Here is a 21389-nt window from a genome sequence, read left to right as displayed (position 1 = left end):
TTTCTGTTCTTGGTAGTATATTTAATTCTTGTGACAGTGACAATATAAAGAAAAGAATGAATGTCCAAGAAGTAATTTTTCAATTCCGCTCAGTTTTTACACATGAACACAGTCTCTATATTGCAATCTGAAAATGTGCTTCTGCATAGGCTGGAAAGTGTTATATCAGGAGCAGCATCAACAAAATTACTAATTTGATCGAAATTTCAAGGAAATCTTTTGTTTCCTGCCTTGTTCATTTCTAAGCAATAGACAATAAAGAGACCACTATTAAAAACTAGCTAAATTACACTATGCTTTGCTACTTCCCTTAAAATGAACGAAAATGGTGGCCAACATCTATATTCATTCTTATCAGCACTCCTAATATCTTCTTCAAGGCTTGTCTTTTTCCCGAAGTGGTTCAATGGAACACAGGAGTTGCTGAAATGTGGGACGCTTTTCTGGAAGCTAAACAAAAACAACAAAAAAGCCAATGTTTTAGATGGTGAAAGTTATGATCTAAGGTAAAATATATAAAATGTTTATATCTAAGTCCTAAAGATAGCAACTTTTAAAATGTGGAACCACAGCAGACATTTCAACTGAGGTCAGAAGCGAGGCAAGGATGCCCACTATCACAACCACTCTTAACATTATGTTCAAGGTGTCAACCAATGCCATCAGAAGGCGAAAACAATTAGAGCCCCAAGAAGTTCTTTATTTGCAAGGATTTTAGTGTATACCTGGAAAATCTAAGAGTATCAATGTTAGAGCCAACTTAAAGAATAAAGGAATTCACCAGGAGAGCAGGATATAAAATTAACATGCAAAATCAATAGCCTTTACATATACCTACAGTAACCAGTTAGAAGATATCATGGAAGAGAAAACCCCATTTATAAGAGCAACAGCACCAAAAAAAAACCAAAAAAAAAACACTAAACACTAAAAAAAGTCTCCCCTTTTAAAATGAGGATGACTTTAAAACACTGCTAAAAAACATAAATGTAGACTTGACTATAGAAAAAAGCATTCCAGGTTAGGCACAGTGGCTCACGCCTGTAATCCCAGCACTTTGGGAGGCTAAGGTAGGCGGGTCACTTGAGGCCAGGAGTTCACGACCAGCCTGACCAACATGGCAAAACCCTGTCTCTACTAAAAGTACAAAACTTAGCCAGCTGCAATTGTGCACAACTGTAGTCCAAGCTACTTGGGAGGCTGGGACATGAAAATCACTTAAGCCTGGAAGGGGGAGGTTGTAATAAGCCTAGATCGTACCACTGCACTCTGGCCTGGGTGATAGAGTGAGACTCTGTCTTTAATTTTTTTTTTTAAAAGCCTCTCTCATTCTCCACTAGGACAGGTCAGTATCATAAAGATGTCAAATATCCCAACTTAAAATATAAACTAAATACAATCTCCCCCAAAATATGAATGAGTTTCTTTGAAGCTAAGCAAGTTGATTATTTATGGAATTAAATAATATGTAAAAATGGCTAAGAAACGATAAAGTAAGGTGAGCAATGAGGGGTGCTAGCCTACCTAGTATTCAAACATATCATAAAGTGTCTACAGAATCGGAGCAGTGTGGTGCTAGCACATCAGCAAAGAGACCAAAGAACAGAAGAGGAAGTCTCCAAACAGATTCGAGTACATATGGAAATTTAGTATAATATTACGCTGGCATTTCACCACCATTAAGGTGGTATCTCATTCCTGGTAGTAAGATCATCTTTTAATACATAGGGCTGTTTATTTTGTGACTTTCCCAAACCATAAAAAGACTGAAAGAACATTCATAATTTTCATTAGGTTTTGATTCATCCTTCTGGTATTTCTGTAAACAGAATAGTCAGAATAAACAAATAAACAGAATAGTCCCATGAAATTGTATCTTTGCAGCCATATTTAATACCACATACTATAACAAACACAAACTAGATCAGAAACATAAACGGAACATAATGCAATCATAAAAGTACGAGAGGAAAATCTGGTCAAAAGTCATTACAATTTGGGCATGAGAAAGCCTGTCTATGACAGTTTCCAGAAGCAATAAAAATAAACATTGACATATTGAACTATATTAAGAAAAACTTTTGCATGGTCAAAAAAAAAAAAAAACCACCCTCAATCAAATAAAGTTGATAACTTAGAAAAAGTATTACTCTCCTTAATTTGTAGAGATCTTTAAAATCTGATAGAAAAAAGACATGATAGTTCAGAAAGAGAAACAATCATCCTTAAAAACATGACATGGAGCTCAATCTAACAGTTATATATATATGTATATATATATATATTAAAGCTGCACTAAGGTGCCATTAGGTTTTCACTTATCAGATTGGCAAGAATTATTCAAAAGCTTACAGTGCGCTCCATTGGTGAGGTTGTAAGAAAACAGGTACCCTCTGACATTGCTAGTGAGGCAACAGCTATGGAGAGGAGTTCATATGCTACTTTTTCTTCATAAGAGAGAAAGGGAAACAAGCAAACACATGTCTATACACATGCTTGTTTTGCATACAGAAATATCAGAAGGATGAATCAAAATCTAATGAAAATTGTGAATATTGTTTCAATCTCTTTACGGATTGGGAAAGTCACAAAATAAAATCTAAAAAAGAAGGGAAAACCCAAATCTATAAGCTCTGCTTATTAGATGAACATGCTTTAACTGAATATTGTTGTCTCTGTGCAAACCTCTCTTCACAGATTCTGCCACAGTTCACACGCTTTTATGGACCAACCGTGAGAAGAAGGCAGTTCCTCCCAACTCAGGGCCCCTGTCCATCCTATGGTGCAGTCATATTCCCAGGAGCTAGAGTAGGGAGGGCCAGGGAGGTTCTGGGCTTCAACTGAAAAACCCTTGTCTGCTCTTCTTCGTCTGGCAGGTGACAGCAGTAAGTCAGCCTAGTTGTAGGCAGTGACCAACTTTACCCAGACCCAGTCTGACCCTCTAGGGCTGCCTGAGAATCTTAGACACAACATTTTTGTTTGTTGTTTTAAAAACCTTTATTCATTTTTTCATCAGGGAAAAGGAAAATCTCAATGTCAACTTGTCACCTAATCATAAATTTGAACTTCCAGGATTCACTAACCTAGACACTGCACCTCCTGACAACATAACCTAAAAATGAACTTCCTTCCATTCCCTGAAGTTGCATAGTTGCATGTTGAATGAATAAACAGAATCCCTTCCAACAGCCAACATGGCACTTGGCGTAGGTGTAAGGACAAATAGCAAAACAGCAGAAAAAGAGACCAAGAGCATTGTAACTTGATAGACCAGCAAGTACAATCATTGTAACAAAGTTGTAGGCACCAAATTACAAAAAGGGGCAGTCATCAGCATAAGAAACTTACACCGGTTTTGCGAGATCACCCGTTGTGTGAGGTCAACTAGTCTGCCTGTGAACATGTATGCCAATCCCAGTATCTAACATTGAGGAAAAGGTCCCAAAATCCAACTAACTACACTGAATGCAAAATTCAAAGCTTGTCTTTATCTAGGTCCTCTGTCAGCTGGATATAAAATGGTTTCTTTTCAATGCACCAGGAGGTCCACTTTAATGACTCAGTCACATTTGGATTGACTAACACACCTAAGATACCTTTTCCACTGTTCCTATGTCTGAATATGGAAATGTTTAACTACTCAGTCCCTGCACTAACTGTGTTAAAAATTAGATCTACCATCATGACTTTTCGTAAACTCACACAGCATTAACAGTTAACTGTAATACAACTTCCTCAGAAGGCCCAAACGGAAAATATTTTGTTCAGTCTTATGGTGGCTGTGAGAAAACAGAATACAACTAAATCTTATTTTGCCACTATTTCAAATTAATCTAACTTTTGACCAAACTCATACCTTTCTGCCAAAATCCTTGAGTTATAACTACTTTCGATGCTCTTAAACCATAACTCCTACCAGTTTTACAGTGCCCTTTCCTGTGTGCATCTGAATTTTTACCAACAATTAAAGTCATGGTGTTATGATTACAAAGCTTTTTCTAGGTAACCACTGATTAAAACCAAAGTAATCCAAATAGCTTTCCAGAGACAGGAACGAAGCAAAAGGAGCTACTAACAATTTTACTACAATCCAGAATAAACATGGTCTACTAGAAAGCTTCCACTAATCACAACACTTATGTCTTCCTCTCAGGACAGTCTTCAGATAACCAGAGGGGAAAAAACATTATTCAAAGGTGTGGTGGAAACCTCAGTTAACAGGGAGAAGATGAAGTCTTAAGAGCATAGAATGCATCTGCAAATTGGGAAAGAGAGCGATGCTGGCTGGCTATTAAGGACCAGAGTTTCTCTCTATGGTCTAATACTCCCTACAAAATCAACTGTGCCTTAATTATTGCTTATTTTAAATTACATTTTTACAGAGCTATATAGCACCTGACGCAGAAAAGCAATTACATAAGGAAGCATTCACTTGAAGTTTAACATGAAATAATTCGAATAAAATGTGTATAAACAAATCCACATTGAGTCGTAACACAGATAGCAAAGGACAAAGTAAAAACAAAAAACTAATTGGCAGCTATATATAGTTGGACACAATTGTGTCGTGTACACTAGGAAGTCTTTTACAAAATAATCATCTTAGATCAACAGACCAGTCTTCAATGTCGTCCTGCAAGATGGGAAACTAACATCTCCTCCTGTTTTCTCCAATGTTCTTCTTTAGTATGGCTGGTAATTGTTTTGGTGATTACCACCCCCTTGAGATGCCTTGCCGTAAGTACTCTGTTGGCCACTGTGGTCTGCATATCCCTGTCCATATCCATAGTTCCCATAATCAACATTTGGGGTAGAAAAAAGGTGGGGAAACCTTATGTACTGTTCCAAATGCTATAGGGTGGGAAATTACAGAGTGCTCATATTCCAGGCAATAATTTAAGGCTAAATGAAAAAAATACTGTTATAACACTCTTCAAAAGTGGGAGTCTAGGCTCAGATACAAGAGATGAGAAACTATTTGTTTGCGTCAATTTATTCTTAGCACCAAGCATACTGCCTGGTGCATAGGTGCTTTGTAAAGATATTAATAACTATATATTAACACAATATTAATAACAAACAAATGGCACTGTGTACCAGGCACTGTCCGAAGGATTTATAATGTTAAAATTCATTCAATCAACACAAAAATCCTATGAGGTAAGTATTACTTTACAGTGAAGCACTGAAAAGTACGTTTATACAGGTTCATATAACTAGTAAGTGATCAAGGAAGGATTCAACCCAGATACTCTGATGTCAGAACCCACAGGCTTCACCACTACACCAATTTGCCTTTTACTAGTGAATGAATGAATGAATGCAGCAGTGGGCACTTTGTCATTGCGGAAGTACCATATAATGATTATGAACTACGGGCTCTTAGATCAACGTTCTCAAAAGCCTCCTTTTATCATGTGACTGCTGAAAAGTCTTCAGTGGCTCCTCATTGCCTATAAAAACCCAAACTCGCACTTGTCTGCTCGTTATTCACCCTTGTAGAACTTGAACCAGACCTACTCTTCCAAACTTAACCTCCAGCCCTTTCAGCGACAGCAGCAGCCTAGCCTGCCATGCTCCTTCCTGCCTCCACACCTTTGCTTGTGCTGTTCTCACCTGGACACCCTTTTACAATGTCTCCACTCACATACTTAGGAAATTTTGTAGAGATTTCCTGCTTCAGATCAGGTACCAATGCATTCAGGAAGCTGCTTTCTCTCAGGAAACTGCTTTCTCTTTCCTCTGAGCTCTTCTTGTATTAGGTTGGTGCAAAAGTAATTGCGTTTTTTTTGCCACCGAAAGTTATGACAAAAACCTTGTCTTCCTAATTTGGGTAAATACAAGGCAGAACCCTTGTCTTTCTAATTTGGGCACATAATTATAAACTGCTTGGTGTTTTCAGTCTCACTGTTGTGGTGTGTTTGTGTGTGTGTGTGTGTGTGTGTGTGTCTGTGTCTGTGTATCAAGACTTTGAGTTCAATGAAAGCGCAAATGGAGCCTCATACTTCCGTAACAAGCCTCCATTAGTTCTATGAACTTAGTGGATGCTTTGCAAATTAATTCCTGTCTTCCCCATAAGATACCCTTACCTTCTACCTGCATGGAATGTTTTATTCATTCTTTGGGAGGCAAAGGGAGAGAAGACAGGATAGTGTTCATGATGTATTCTCTATGTGTGGTTAGATGTGCTCTGCTACAAATTTTCTTTTTTTTTTTTTAGACGGAGTTTCGCTCTTGTTACCCAGGCTGGAGTGCAATGGCGCGATCTCGGCTCACCACAACCTCCGCCTCCTGGGTTCAGGCAATTCTCCTGCCTCAGCCTCCCGAGTAGCTGGGATTACAGGCACACACCACCATGCCCAGCTAATTTTTTGTATTTTTAGTAGAGACGGGGTTTCACTATGTTGACCAGAATGGTCTCGATCTCTTGACCTCGTGATCCACCCGCCTCGGCCTCCCAAAACAAATTTTCTACTTGAGTAGCTCTATAGTGTTGCAGTTAAGAACAGGGACCCTGGCACTAGCTAGCCTACCTCTTACTAGCTATGTGACCTTGCACAAGTCACTTAACCTTTCTGGGCCTTTGTTTACTCTTCTGTTAGTTTTAGCAATGATAATACTTACCTCAGTGTCTTTCCTGATGCATAAGTAAGTTAATATTTATAATGTTCTTAGACACTGCTGGATATAAGTTGTTGAGTAAATTGTTTGGCACCTGCATTGCTTGTTTTAGATTGCAAACCTTTTAGGACAGGGGTTGAGGACCATTTTCTCCTGCTCCGTAGCAGGTGCTTCCCCTCAGAAAAGCTTTGTCGCAGTGGTGATGCAGTAATCACCCCGGATGTGCTTGGGACCCCTTCCAGCCCACCCAGGGGATACACTTGCCTCGTGCCAGCATCTGTACATGATCTGGTAGATGGTGTCCGATGCCAGGTGGGGCCGGTAGAGCCTGTGGCCCTGGGAGACCTTCAGAACCACCTGGGAGTTGTCATATAAATCATACGGCTGCTTCCCCAGGCTGAACACCTCCCACATCAGGATCCCTGCACCGCACCAAAGGTGGCCCAGATAAAAGAGGAAGAGAGCTGTTATCACAAAGTACAGGATTTGTGGAGTCAGTTTCACACAACAGGCCAGGAAGGCTATGGGTCAGAGTGAGGGATCCCTGGGAAATGAGTCCCAGTGAAATGAGCGGGGCTTGGAAGGTGAGCCTGTGTCATCACTTCTGGAGCCTGGGGTTTCTTCCCCATGTTCCCTGCTACCTGTACATCTGTGCTTGCTGGAAAATGGGTGAATGGCAAGGGCAGCCACAGAGGAACTGCTTGGGGCCAAGATATCATTCTTGAGCTGCTCCTGGGAATTGGCTGGGATTTCATTCAGCCTCAGGTGACAACTGCCTGTATAGTGAGCCCCTGCCCCAACCCTTGTGAATGAGTGATTGATGTCCTCACCCTTTCTGTCTCTGTTTTGGCAGCTGCATGCAACAATTTCATTGTACAATCAGATTACCTTTCAGTGGAAATTTAAAGATAAAATCATTGACAACATTCTCCCTCGCATTGCTGCAGTGGTTCCTAATCTTATATGGTTCAGGAGCCATTTTGGAAATCTGATGAAAGCCGCTGGACTTCCTTTTGGAAAAGTGAATACACAGCATTTTTGTGCTCAGTTTTGGGATGTTCACAGTCCCCCAGAACTCATCCAGGAAATTGCAGACCCCAGGTTAAGAAATCTTGGTTCTGGTCATGGTGGTCAGGAGGGTGGCATTTGGGGTGAGTCAGTCATGGCCTTTGAAGTTGACTTCTGTCACTTACAGACTGGATGTTCCTTAACCCCTCTCAGCCACAGGTTCTCTGTCTATAAAATGGGGTATTTGCACCTCATGGACTTCCTGTGAGGATTAAATAGGGTAAAACATATAGAGCACTTAAAAGAGCACTGAGATGTTTCAAGTGCTCTCTCAATGGTGCCAATTGTGCTGTGCTGGCCAAGGTCAGAAAATTTCAACAGTCAGCCCGTTTCAAATATTTATAGTAAAGCAACCTTACAAGTTTTATGACTGCTTTTTCTTTTAAAACACACAATCTAAAATAACCGTCCAAAAGAATGCAGTTTCCCTGTAACTTTCTCTTTGGAAGGCTACATACTTAGTTCAAAATATCTGTAGGGTTCTTTTTGTGGGAATTGCTATCAGAAGCCCTGATTCATTTTGGGTATCCTCACTGGTATATATTGTTTATGAATGAAGTTAGCGTTTATAAACAGCCAGAAAAGATCTGGGGCCCAATTCTATTGCATACAGTAAATAATCAAGCTGGGTAATACTATTTTTTGGTCAAAACTAGCTGTAATTATTAAATAAAGGTGTTGATTTTTTGTAACATTTATAATTAATGTATGATTATCAAAATAAAATTATTTTTAACACAGCCTCTTGCTGTATCACCCAGGCTGGAGTACAGTGGCACAATCTCAGCTCATTGTAACCTCCGCCTCCCAGATTTAAGCGATTCTCTGCCTCAACCTCCTGAGTAGCTGCGGTTACAGGTGTGCACCACTGTGCCTGGCTAATTTTTGTGTTTTTGGTAGAGACAGATTTCGGCCATGTTGGCTAGGCTGGTCTCGAACTCCTGGCCTCAAGTGATCTGCCTGCCTTGGCCTCTTGAAGTGTTGTGATTACAGGCATGAGCCACTGTACCCAGCCTCAAAGCTAATTTTGGCAACAAGGTACAGAAGTTAATGAGCACAACATGGCATCAAGTATTCGCCAAAATGCTATCTTTGTGATTTTTTTTCTTTTTCTGTGTGTATTTGATTATCTTTTTTTTTTTTTAACAATGAACAATGCCACTTTTACAAAGGGCATAGTTAGTTTTAAAAATTGTGTCACATAGAGAAACAAATGACTAATTTTTCCCCTTTACAAAGACAGTCTTGTAGGTGACAAGCAGTAAATCAAATTACACTTATAAACTAAGGCATGAAGTAGGACTCAGTCACATTTGGATTACTTATCCTGGGTCCATCCGACAGTGATTGAAAATAGCCTTGATATTCTCACAACATGAAAAAATATCAGAAAATGTTGTCACAATTTAAGAATTGTTTCCCTTTTCTGGCTGGGTGCTGTGGCTCACACCTATAATCCCAGCACTCTGGAAGGCCGAGACGGGCGAATCAGCTGAGGTTGGGAGTTCGAGATCAGCTTGACCAACATGGCAAAACCTCGTCTCTAATAAAAATACAAAATTAGCTGGGCATGGTGGCGCATGCCTGTAATCCCAGCTACTCAGGAGGCTGAGGCAGGAGAATCGCTTGAGCCCAGGAGGCGGAGGTTGCAGTGAGCCGAGATTGCACCATTGCACTCCAGCCTGGGCAATAAGAGTGAAAGTCCATCTCAAAAAAAAAATCGTTTCCCTTTTCTAATGACCTTTACTAAATTTTAATATGGATATCTTAGTATAAGAGTCAGCAAACTTTTTCTATAAAGGACCACATAGTGAGCCTTTTAGATTTTTTGGGTCATGCAGTATCTGTGGCAACTACTCTACTCTGCTGTTGTAGCACAAAATGAGCCGTAGGCAATACATGAATGAATGGGCATGACTGTGTTCCAATAAAACTTTAGTTACAAAAACCAACTGACCTGGCCTGTAAGTGACAGAAGTCGACTTCAAAGGCCATGTCAGTTGGTCTTTGTAACTAAAGTTTTATTGGACCCAAATCTAAAATATAAATTTTAACAGATAGGAGACTACTTGAAATAGGTACAAGCCAAAGAAAGTATCAAGTCATGTGTGGTGTTCACACTAAGAACTGGTCAACCTAGAAGGGAATGGCGATCGCATTACTTTCATGCAGACAATTGATGGCTCTTCAACTTTTTGGGCTTAGCAAAAACTCAGATTTAGCTTTCAATGACTCCTTTTAAAAAACAGTTTCAAATCTTCATTGGAAAAACTTGCATCCTCTTAGATGTTTCCAAAGACAAGGTCTTAACTGTGTTGCCCAGGCAGGACTTGAACTCCTGGGCTCAAATAATCCTCCTACCTCAGCCTCTGAGTGGATTTATCCCCTTTGATTTTATGAGAAAATGCTAGCAGGATGTAAATTACAAAATGTGTGGAAGACATCCTAATGCCAAACCCAAGACAATAAATCATCTTCTTCAACCACTTGCTTGTCTGGCTGCATGTGTAATTTTGTAAGTGTTCAAGGCCCTTTTAAGATGGACGTTGCTACTCTTGTGGTTTCCTGTTGTGGAAGTCATCTTACGAAACAGGACCAGGTCCTATGTGGCCACATCCTTACCAAATGCCCATACGTCTGACTTGCTGCTGTATTTGAAGTAGTGAAACACCTCTGGAGCTGACCATTTGACTGGAAATTTTGTTCCGACTGAACTGACATACTGGTCATCAAGAACATACCTATGGGGGAAAACACATCGACACAGACCTTAAGCTGTGGTGGTACAGGCTGATGAAGGGCAGAGAAGCCACCCAGGGTCTCAGTCGATTGCCTCAGCTTCTGGAACTTTTCCTTCCTTTCAATGTGTGGGCTTAGCTGGAGGCTGCTTTTGATTTGTAAACATTCTAAAAATGATATCTAACTGAATAAGCAAAACCTGAAGCTAAAATGTTTGGTAAATCTAAAAAAATACAAAAAAGTAAAAATAAAATTACTTAGAAACCCACCCTAAAGATGCCCTGTAATTCTATCACTCAAGGCACATTTTTGTTTGTACTTTCTGATCTTATTTCCCACATATATAAGTTGAATAAAATTGGGTTTCTGTTGTATTGAGATTTGCTTTTATTTTTCCTTTAATGGTATATCATGAGCATTTTTCCATATGGTTACATTTCTACTGCAGCATCACGTTTAATAACTGAATAATATTCCCTCTTATTCCTTCTTATGGAAGGAATTAAATAATTTGTTTAGTTAGATTGCTTCTAATCTTCTGCTGTTATGAATAATGATGAACAAAAATATTCTATGGAGATATCAAAACCAAAATACATGTTCAAGAATGTTCACTAAACTCCTTGTTTGTATGATTAAATGAAAGCAACCTCAATGTTCCCCATGTTGAGGAGTAATTAAATATATTATGGCACATTAATACAAGAGAATAGCATGTAGTCATTAAAAAATGAGATAACTCGCCGGGCGCGGTGGCTCAAGCCTGTAATCCCAGCACTTTGGGAGGCCGAGGCCGGTGGATCACAAGGTCAAGAGATCGAGACCATGCTGGTCAACATGGTGAAACCCCGTCTCTACTAAAAATACAAAAAATTAGCTGGGCATGGTGGTGCGTAATCCCAGCTACTCGGGAGGCTGAGGCAGGAGAATTGCCTGAACTCAGGAGGCGGAGGTTGCGGTGACCCTAGATCGTGCCATTGCACTCCAGCCTGGGTAACAAGAGCGAAACTCCGTCTCAATAAAAACAAAAAAATGAGATAACTCTTCTATACCAAGATATAAAGATGCTCATGGTATATGGTTATGTGCAAAAGCAAGTGTGTATAATGTAATTCCATTGTTTTGTGGGAACAAATAGTAAATGTGCATATTTGTGTATATGATTGGATACACTTAAGAATGAGGTCTGAAAGCATACCCAGCAAACATTGGAGCAGTGGTTACTCCTAGCACTGAAAATGAGGGGCAAATTCTGCCAGAGTACGTAGCTAGGCAGACAAGAGCAGGGCAGGAGAGGTACCCCACCCCCAACCCAGGAATGTTAGGTGACCATCACGTGATAGTCAGGCAGTTGTTAACCATCTCTCTAAAATAATAACTGGTCGCAGCTGGCTCCAGGGAAAGGCAGTCTCTCAATAGATAGAAAATACCTGAAGCTGGTGATCAACAGCTTCCTGATAAGATCTCAGGAATTGGGCAACCGGAGTCAAACATGCACACTAAGAGGCAAAATGATGGAGTTTAACTGGTATATGACCTTCCTCTAGAAATACTCGACTGGTAAAAGAAAAATGCCTCAAATGAGCATGCGCACAACCTAAGTAAACACACTGTGCATGCTGCCCCTCCCAAGTGCTGGCAGGCTACTGCTCATACAGACAGCTTTCCCCAAGGGAAGAATCAGGGGAGAAGAGATGCAAACCCTTTAATTATGCCAATGTATGAAACCCTAAGCCAAAGGCCAAACAGGGAGTTGGATCTCTCAAGTTGCCCTCTTGGCCCTCTTTCAAGTGTACTTTACTTCCTTTCTGCTCCAAAACTTTTTAATAAACTCTCACCCCTGCTCAAAAAGTTGCCTTGGTCTCTCACTCTGCCTTATGCCCCTCAGACGAATTCTTTCCTTTGAGGAGGCAAGAACTGACTTGCTGCAGACCTGTATAGATTCACTGCTGCCAGCAATTCTACTTTCTACTTTATACACTACTGCTATTTTTCTTATAATAAATACACATTATTAATAGTATTAATAAAAGAAAGCATCATATATTTGCCCACAAAAACCACAACAAAAGCAGACACATAATGACTCTTAATTAGAGAAAATAGAACAACAGAAATTATGGCAATTGGAATTTTGGATATAATTTACAAACCAAGTGTTTTAGAGATCTCACTGTAATTTAAAACAGCTGGTTGGAAAGATCATTATTTTAAATATTAACAATAGTATTAATAAACTACACTTTCATAAGATTACATATTGTACCTTCCATATTTTCTCCCCAGAACGTCTCAACTCCCCAGACACTACCAGATACCCAGACACTACCTTGGCACTCCTGGTTTGGGGATGCTTGTGGCTTAAACCTTCCTTCAAACTAGTAGGAGCAAATTAAGTCACAGGCATCTAATTGATGTGGCCACAAAGCTTCATAACCAATGGGCCTTGGTACATGGCTTCCAGGATCTCTTACTCAGAGCAAGATCTCTTGTCTCCCTTTTCTAAAGCTGCAGAGAACGTGACAGCATGTTCCCTGGATGCTGGCATAACAGCCAATATTCCTGCTTTTAGAGTAAAGGTGGGGATCAGTTCCCTTGACCTGGGAGCTTCTCTCTGCTTTAAGGACCTGTGAGCAGATTTTTGTGTCTTGCCCTTGAGAAAGCTACACATTTGGAGTGTCAGTGTAGTGGACTCAGTGTATGGTGGTTGAAGTGATGGTAGCTAGTACACAACTAAAAGGACATCTTGCCAATATTTAGGGCTCCCAGAGGAATTACCATGGCTTTCACGGTACGTGCCACAGGAGTCAAAAAGCACCCCAACACTGAATTTTGGAGAAGACATTAAAAAATAGATCCTCCTGTGGCATTTTAGGGCCATGTTTGCTAAATGTAAACCTGACCTTGTTCAACTCTTCAGAACTTTTAAAAACTGCATCATTTCTCTTCAGAATCACATGAGCTTATGTTGAGTCAACACAACCTTATAGTTGTATTTTGTCTCAATATCAGGGATATCTACTTACCCTCTAGATGAAACTGTGGGCATTTTGAGGGCCGAGACTATCTATTCATATCAGTATCTCCTGCAGTACTGAGCTATTCAGTAGGCATTAAATAAATGTTGACTAGAAAGGTCAATGTGTATGTCTTCATTTTCTATGTAAAACTATGAAAATTTGCTCTGAGGCTTAAATAGTATTAGGATTCGGGATTAAGGTAAGAGAAGACTTTAAAAAAACTATCGTAATCAAAATAATTCTCCCAAATCATCACCAAGAGAATCTCAGAGTCTAGTTTTATGCCTTACTTTCTGATGCAGAAAATCTAATGATGTGACAATACAAATTTTCCTGGTGTGAATCCTCTGCCCATTTGAACATCAGATTTTTTGAAATGAAAAACAGAAAAAAGCTAGCAGATCCTTGATTGAGTTAACAAATTATAAATATTTATCCATTCATTTTTAATGGCTGAATAGTACTCCAAAATGCTTGAGGGGATGGATACCCCATTCTCCATGATGTGATTATTTCACATTACATGCCTATATCAAGACATCACATGCACCCCATAAATATATGCACCTACTATGTACCCACAAAAACTAAAAATAAAAAATTTAAAAGAAAGTTAAAAAATCAAATAATGTGGCTGTAACATATTGTATTTAAATTTAGGATCTTTCATGGAATTTATTTAGAAGTTTAGAAAGTATCAGATTGTTGAAGGAACTAAAAGTGACTTCAGATAATTTCTGAAGAACGATCCCATCTTATAAGTGAAGAAATTAGGTGAAATATGTTTCACGGGTAGTTAGAGGCAGTATGGGAGGGATTTAGGTGTCTAAGCCCCTAACTCAGAACACCTGCTCTATCCCCAAAAGGCCTTCAATTATGATGGTGTTCAAATGTGAATGAAAATCCCCCTTTCACTGGTTGCCCTTTTGGAATTGGCTTACCTTGTCATTCCAAAGTCAGATACTTTCACAGAGAGATCACTGTCCACCAAGCAGTTACGAGCAGCCTTTAAAGGAAAAACAAAATCACCAAGTAGTGAAAGTGACCAAGAATCTCCTGACACAGAGTCAGACATTTTCCTCCTCTTCAGTAGAATTCTCAGCAAAATCTAAAATTACTTAGCACAACCCCCAAATGCTTTAGAGTTGTCTTTTCTTTCCTTTGCCATTTTCAATTTTTCAAAATAAAAAGGTTCTCCCAAGAGTACTTTCAACCAAGCATCCATCCTTGTCAAACAACATGAAAAGATATTACACCTTAAACACAGAATCTTAGCTTATTGAGGAAAGATGAGAAATTTCTAGAATCTCCCTTTCCACCCCCAGATACTGTGTATTCACCGCTCTTTGAAGTCATAAACGTTGCACCTGCAATTTAGGGAATGTGCTGGGCTAGTGTGCATGCAGGTCTACTGTTCAGCGCAAGAAAATCTCTAAAGATAAATCCCAGTGATACCAAACACAGCACTCCCTGCTCCCATCCTGATCCAAAGACACACAAACTTTATTTTATTTACTTATTTTTTTCATTTTCAGTTATTGCATCAAGTGACTGCTTCAGAAGTAAGGCCGTTCCCGAAATAAAGATCAACTTGGGTTTAATAGTTCTGAGAAACACTAAATTGGCCAAAGTCTTTCCTTTCCATCTGTTCTCCTTCATACCACAACGCAGCTATGTAGATCTTAACAACTTATTTTATTCTCCCTGTTCTTTCCATACTTCAAATATTTTTACATTGATTTTTGTAAAAGTGTCATTTGCTTAAGCAAGTCCCAAGGGAGCAAAGTAAAAGTGAAGATGCCCTTCTTGCCTTCCCTACCAGTGACCCCATCCCCAGAAGTGGGAGCCATTTTCCAATGACCAAATTCCAACAGTTTTGCTTACCAAGTCCCTGTGTATGAATTGGTGGCTCTCCAAGAACGCCATGCCTTCACAAACATCGTAGCACATTTCTAAGAGCTGGGAAGGTTCAAGTCCTTTTCCATAACTCTTCAGGTAATTCAGCAAGCAGCCATTGGTTATATATTCAGTTACTATGTATATGGGGTATTCCTTTGAACACACTCCATAGAATTTAACCAGCTTGGGATGGTTGAGTTTCCTGGAACCAACAGATTTTCAAATTTCAGTGCTCCACACTCCATTTTCTATATGTATTGAAAAAGAGTCACTCTCAGATTTGTTTGTTTTGATTTCCCCCCTTCTCACTTAAACAGAGAAAGAGAGGGAAAAGTTTAGGATCTTATATTGCAATTACAATTAGCTTTGGAGGCAAAAAAAAAAAAAAATGCTGCCTCATATCAGATGTTGGTGACTCCAGCAGCAATTTAGCAGTTTGTGGATACTGTATTCAACTTTCCTACAGAGAATCAGGGTAGCAATGGTCTGTTGCACTGGAAACCCTGTTTAGTCTCATGGCATCTTGGGAACTTCCATGACTTACTTAGAAGAAGCCACACTCTAAGAACAACCACTTCCATTTTACTAACTTTCACATCTAAATATTTCATTCTAAAAAAAGGATACCAGAATAGGAAGGATATAGGTTAAATGAAAATATTGCCATGTTAGGGAAGTCAGATGGGGTTTGATTTTTCTTTCCTTTTTTAAAAAAATCATTTTACATTATTTTCATTATTTTTCAATACTAAATATATAAAATACCAGATGATGTAGCACTTTTGGTAGGTCATGATGGTATGGACATTGTTTTTTTTTTCATGAGATAATTTTCATTGTCTTTTGGCAGATGGTTTTATCGTACCTCTTCCCAGTGCCTTTTTTAAAATGAGGAAGTACAAGAAAACGAAGGGTAATGTAGCTATGGGCTATTTATTTAGTAATCATATGTTCCAGATGGAGAGTATTTAATCTTGAGATTGAAGAGTCCTTAGTACTTCTTATTAATTTAAGTAATGTCAACCCTAAATTTTGTACTAGCCTAGTGCTTAAAAGAAATCAAGCAAACCTTCTTGGGAAGTGTGATTCTCTTACCATAATTACGTTTCTCATGATGTCTTTTCTCACCTCTCTTGATTTTTTTTCCATTTTCGAGATGCACAGGTTGAGCCAAATGTCTAACGGCATCTCTAGCAGTGTGCTGCCGTATCGCCTTCACCTCACACAGCTCACGAACTGCTGCTTTTACTCTTTTACTGTCTTCACGGTTAAGCATAAAGCTTTTGAAAGTATTTAGTAACTCCAATTACTCCTTCTTCTCTGTTCTACACTGTATTTCAGTGATTTGGACACATTTTTGCACTGGCATGCACTTTACTCTTAGATTCTGAGCTGACTCTGAGTGATCCATTGTACAAACAAACACACAGTGCATTAGTGCAGTTGTTAATGAGTTTGGAAGTATTAGCCTTGTTGGAGAGATTAGTCTTTTGTCTGTAATATGAATTACAAATAATTTTGCTCAGTTTGTCATTTGTCTTTTAGTTTGCACAGGGTTTTTACTTTTTGTTGCCATGTAGAAGTTGATTTTTAAAAATGTAAAAAATTTTACATTATACTTTAAGTTCTGGGATACATGTGCAGAATGTGCACGTTTGTTACATAGGTATACATGTGCCATGGTGGTTTGCTGCACCCATCCACCCGTCATCTACACTAGGTATTTCTCCTAATGCTATCCCTCCCCTATCCCCTCCCTGCCCCCCAATAGGCCCCAGTGTTTGATGTTCTCCTCCCTGTGTCCATGTGTTCTCATTGTTCAACTCCCATTTATAACTGAGAACATGAGGTGTTTGGTTTTCTGTTCCTATGTTAGTTTGCTGAGAATGATGAAACCATCATCATCCATGTCCCTGCAAAGGACATGAATTCATTCTTTTTTATGGCTGGATAGTATTCCATGGTGTATAATGTGCCACATTTTCTTTATCCAGTCTATCATCGATGGGCATTTGGGTTGATTCCAGGTCTTTGCTATTGTAAACAGTGCTGCAATAAACATATGTGTGCATGTGTCCTTATAGTAGAACGATTTATAATCCTTTGGATATATACCCAGTAATGGGATTGCTGGGTCAAGTGGAATTTCTATTTCTAGGTCCTTGAGGAATTGCCACACTGTCTTCCACAATGGTTGAACTAATTTACACTCCCACCAACAGTGTAAAAGTGTTCCTATTTCTCCGCATCCTCTCCAGCATCTGTTGTTTCCTGACTTTTTAATGATCGCCATGGTAACTGGCATGAGATGTATCTCATTGTGGTTTTGATTTGCATTTCTCTAATGACCAGTGATGATGAGCTTTTTTTCATATGTTTGTTGTCCACATAAATATATAAATGTCTTTTTCTGAGAAGGGACACTCAGTTTTTACAAGCTCATTAACTTGTTCCTATATGATTAATCTATTTTTTTTAACAAATTAAAGGATGATTCTGTAATGTTCAAGTGTGTAAAGAAATCTAAGTTTAACATGTGAACTCTCAAATATTTTAATAAGAATCTATTAAATTTTTAGTTATTTTCTTCCTTCTTAGTTTAACTATAGGGACAATGCTTACCAAATCACTCAAGGTGATAAGCTTGGGGGTGTTCATGTTTTAGCAGTTTTAGAGACCTGCATGGTACTCAACACTGCTCCCTTCAAAGGGAAAGCTTATGATGGCACAAAGGTCCATCACCCAGTAAAGGAATATTCCTTGAACAAATTCAGTCACTGCCCAGGCAGCTCAAAGTGGGGATACCATATTAACTGATACTCCCCACATGATAGGCTTCAGTTGAACCCCTTTATTTGGGATTTGACTTTTTCCTATTGTGGCACTGTTGGACATCATTCTTGGATTAGGTCAATTTTTTAAATGACTTCTTGTGATTCTTTTATGGATACCAGCTCTGTAATGGCAAAATATGTTTTAAAGTTATACCAAGACACAGTGGTTACACCATGAGCCTGTAAGTGTTAGAAAATCTCACAGAAAGTTTCTGCCAGGTTTTTCTGTCCTATAAAAGGAGGACATCAAGGGCCCCTCCCCAGTTTTATGACAATCCAATCACCAAAGGCAGAATCAGTTACATAATTGTAGACACCAGTGCAAAATGAAAATGCAGGAATTCTTGTTTAAAAATCACGAAGTATTATTTCAAGATGGCAACAGCAGAGCATTAAACCAAGCACAGGGCCCTTATAGGTACTGGGGCCCCTTGTAACTGTGCAGATCTGATATGCCCATGAAGCCAGCGGGGGCCAAAGGCCTATATTCACATAGCATCTCTGCTTCCACATAATTCTGCAATTATGGTAAAAGTGATTGTTCTGACTTTTCTGGTTCCTTTGGTTTTCATAAAATAATGACTAATGAGGCCAGGTGCAGTGGCTTATACTTGTAATCCCAGCCCTTTGGCAGGCCAAGGCAGGCGGATCACAAGGTCAAGAGATTGAGACCATCCTGGCCAACTAAAAATCTCTACTAAAAATACAAAAATTAGTCAGGCGTGGTGGCACGTGCCTGTAGTCCCAGCTACTCGGGAGGCTGAGGCAGGAGAATTGCTGGAACCCAGTAGGCGGAGGTTGCAGTGAGCCGAGATTGTAGCACTGCACTCAGCCTGGTGACAAAGTGAAACTGTTTCCAAAAAAAAAAAAAAAGACTAAAGAAATGGACCCTTGAATGTCTTCCTGGGTTTGTAGCTCCACTTTCCTCCCTCCCCCCGCCCCCACTTTTTATTGCCACAGAGTTTCACTCTGGCACCAAGGCTGGAGTGCAGTGGCATGATATTGGCTCACTGCAACCTCTGACTCCCAGGTTCAAATGATTCTCCTGCCTCAGCCTCCCAAGTAGCTGGGATTACAGGCGTGCACCACCATGCCCAGCTAATTTTTGTATTTTTAGTAAAGATGGGGTTTCACCATATTGGTCAGGCTGGTCTTGAACTCCTGACCCCGTGATTTGCCCGTCTTGGCCCCCCCAAAGCACTGGGATTATAGGCGTAAGCCCCCACGCCTGGCCTGCTTTTCCACCTTTATCAGCTTGCTGACTCTGGACAAGTTATTTAACATTTCTGTGCTTCAGTTTCCTGTAAAGCTAAGATAACAATGGTACAACCCTCATAGGTTTCTTATGGGGACTGAGTGAGTTAATATTGATAAAGTGCTTAGAGAAATGCCTGTAAATGCTGTACAGTATAACTGTTTAAGTAAAAATTTCAAAAGTGCTCTCAATCTCTAGCAGGCTAGGATTTTTAAAATTTCAACTATTTTTGACCAGAGACCTGCTATAACATCATTTTTCATACCATACTGATTGATTCTGAAAAAGTAGAGTGACCCACTGTCCTCATTTGCCTGGGGCTGAGAGGTTTCCTAGGACACAAGACTTCCAGTGCTAAAACCTCCTAGACCTTGGCAAACAGGAATGGTGGTCACTCTACAAAGTCTGATTTACTATTTTGTCAGGAAGAGGGAGAAATATATATATATATGAGAGGGAGGGGGGAGAGAGAGAGAGAGAGAGAGAGAGAGAGAAGACACAGAGGGAAAGAGAACACATATGTATTGCAAAGAATTGAAGACTGTTGTGATGGGAGCTGAGACACATGAGGAAGAGTATTTTCATTTATCAGGTGAGAAGCAGGGTGAGAAAGGGATTTTTATTAGACTGTATTGAAGGTACCAAGAAGGAAAAGGATATTGTTGGTAAGAGCTTTAGTTTTCAGTACTGCGTTAGCTCTGGGTGGTAGCCCCATTCTGTTCTTCATCCCACCATACACCTCTCCACAGGGCAAGGAGGCCACAGGGCAAGGAGACATGCCTACTTAGAGCCTATATGTCCCTTTCTCAGCCACCTTTGGAGAACCAGGACTCTGAAATCCCCTGTCCATGTAGTCCTGAGACCTCTTTCAGGAGCTGTGCTGACTCTTCCTTGAGGGGTCTGCCCCTTTAAGGGTGAAGCATGCTACCCCTAGCCAAGATTATTAGCCACTAGATAATTGTGGGAGTCAAAAAGGGAGCTTGTGTATACTAAATGCTGTTTGCACATAACTACTGAGGCCCCTTATAGTGTAGGATGGAGTTGGGTGTAGGAGGAGAAGAGGGAGGGGTGGAGTTTGGAAGACCACAGGCCAGAGGCTGGTTTCTTTGTAGAGTCTTGGGAATTCTAAATTTGAATATGGCCTTTCACGTTGTTTTGAAGGTATATTTGCCAAAGTAGGAGCATAAGACTGATTTGATTTAACAGTTGGTTAGCTCAGTTTATAACTTCTAAATATTTATGTCTATGAAACAGTATGTGGACTTTTGTTCCAGGCCTTGCAAAGGTTAAGTGCAGGCCTATTAGTGTTAATGTCCTCCCATGATGAGGGCTAAACAGCCATTCCTTGGGAAAAACTTACATCATAGTCTGGGCCTCCTGAAAGAATTCATCTTCCGACATGGAGCCCTCCTTGATCATCTTAACAGCAACATCATACTGTCCCTTCCACTTGCCCAGCTGGACCACTCCAAACTGGCCACTTCCCAGCTCCTTCAACAGGGTAATCTCTTCTCTTTTCAGTTCCCAGATTCCTAACAAGGCAAGATGGACATTCTTTAGGATAAGCATAGAAAGTTTTGGGTCTAACAGCTTCTCAAGTGGGAGTTTCCTCTACAGTGGGAGTTTCGCAGTGACAATATAAACAAGACTTTTTATTTTAAGTTGATAAATTAAAAAAAACCCTTAATGATGCGGTCTTGTGGTCACGTGATAATGGGACCAGGACAACACTGTTCTTGAAGTAGCTACAGTTATTTGACAAGAAAGCTCAGAGTAAAAACAATTTGCCAACCAGAGGCATCTTGGAAAGGCTCAGCACCAAAATGTACTCGATGTACTTAGGTTGGTGAAACATTGTTAGATTTTTTAAAAAATAAAACAAATTAAACTGTGATCTGTGTGGATGTGATCATCCTAATATACAAGGTTAAATACTGGCTCTGCCGAGTGGGT

At 39.8% G+C, this 21389-nt stretch overlaps 1 protein-coding gene across 3 annotated transcripts in view; it reads right to left on the bottom strand.

Moving 5' to 3' along the window:
• BMX (BMX non-receptor tyrosine kinase) overlaps positions 1-21389 on the bottom strand; it is a 57870-nt gene continuing 36481 nt past the window's right edge. For all 3 annotated transcript variants that reach the window (XM_054251126.2, XM_002762647.6, XM_017968693.4), the window contains 6 exons: positions 20797-20968; positions 15333-15549; positions 14390-14454; positions 10312-10430; positions 6886-7043; positions 1-450 (listed from right to left, as the gene is read on the bottom strand). In XM_054251126.2, the coding sequence (XP_054107101.1) occupies positions 376-450; positions 6886-7043; positions 10312-10430; positions 14390-14454; positions 15333-15549; positions 20797-20968 (806 nt within the window). In that variant the 3' untranslated portion in view covers positions 1-375. The remainder of the gene's footprint in view (positions 451-6885; positions 7044-10311; positions 10431-14389; positions 14455-15332; positions 15550-20796; positions 20969-21389) is intronic.

Source organism: Callithrix jacchus, chromosome X (assembly GCF_049354715.1).
Source record: "Callithrix jacchus isolate 240 chromosome X, calJac240_pri, whole genome shotgun sequence".
Lineage (NCBI taxonomy): Eukaryota > Metazoa > Chordata > Mammalia > Primates > Cebidae > Callithrix > Callithrix jacchus.
The sequence above is the reverse complement of the archived record's forward strand: the minus strand, read 5'-3'. Positions and strand labels throughout refer to the sequence as shown.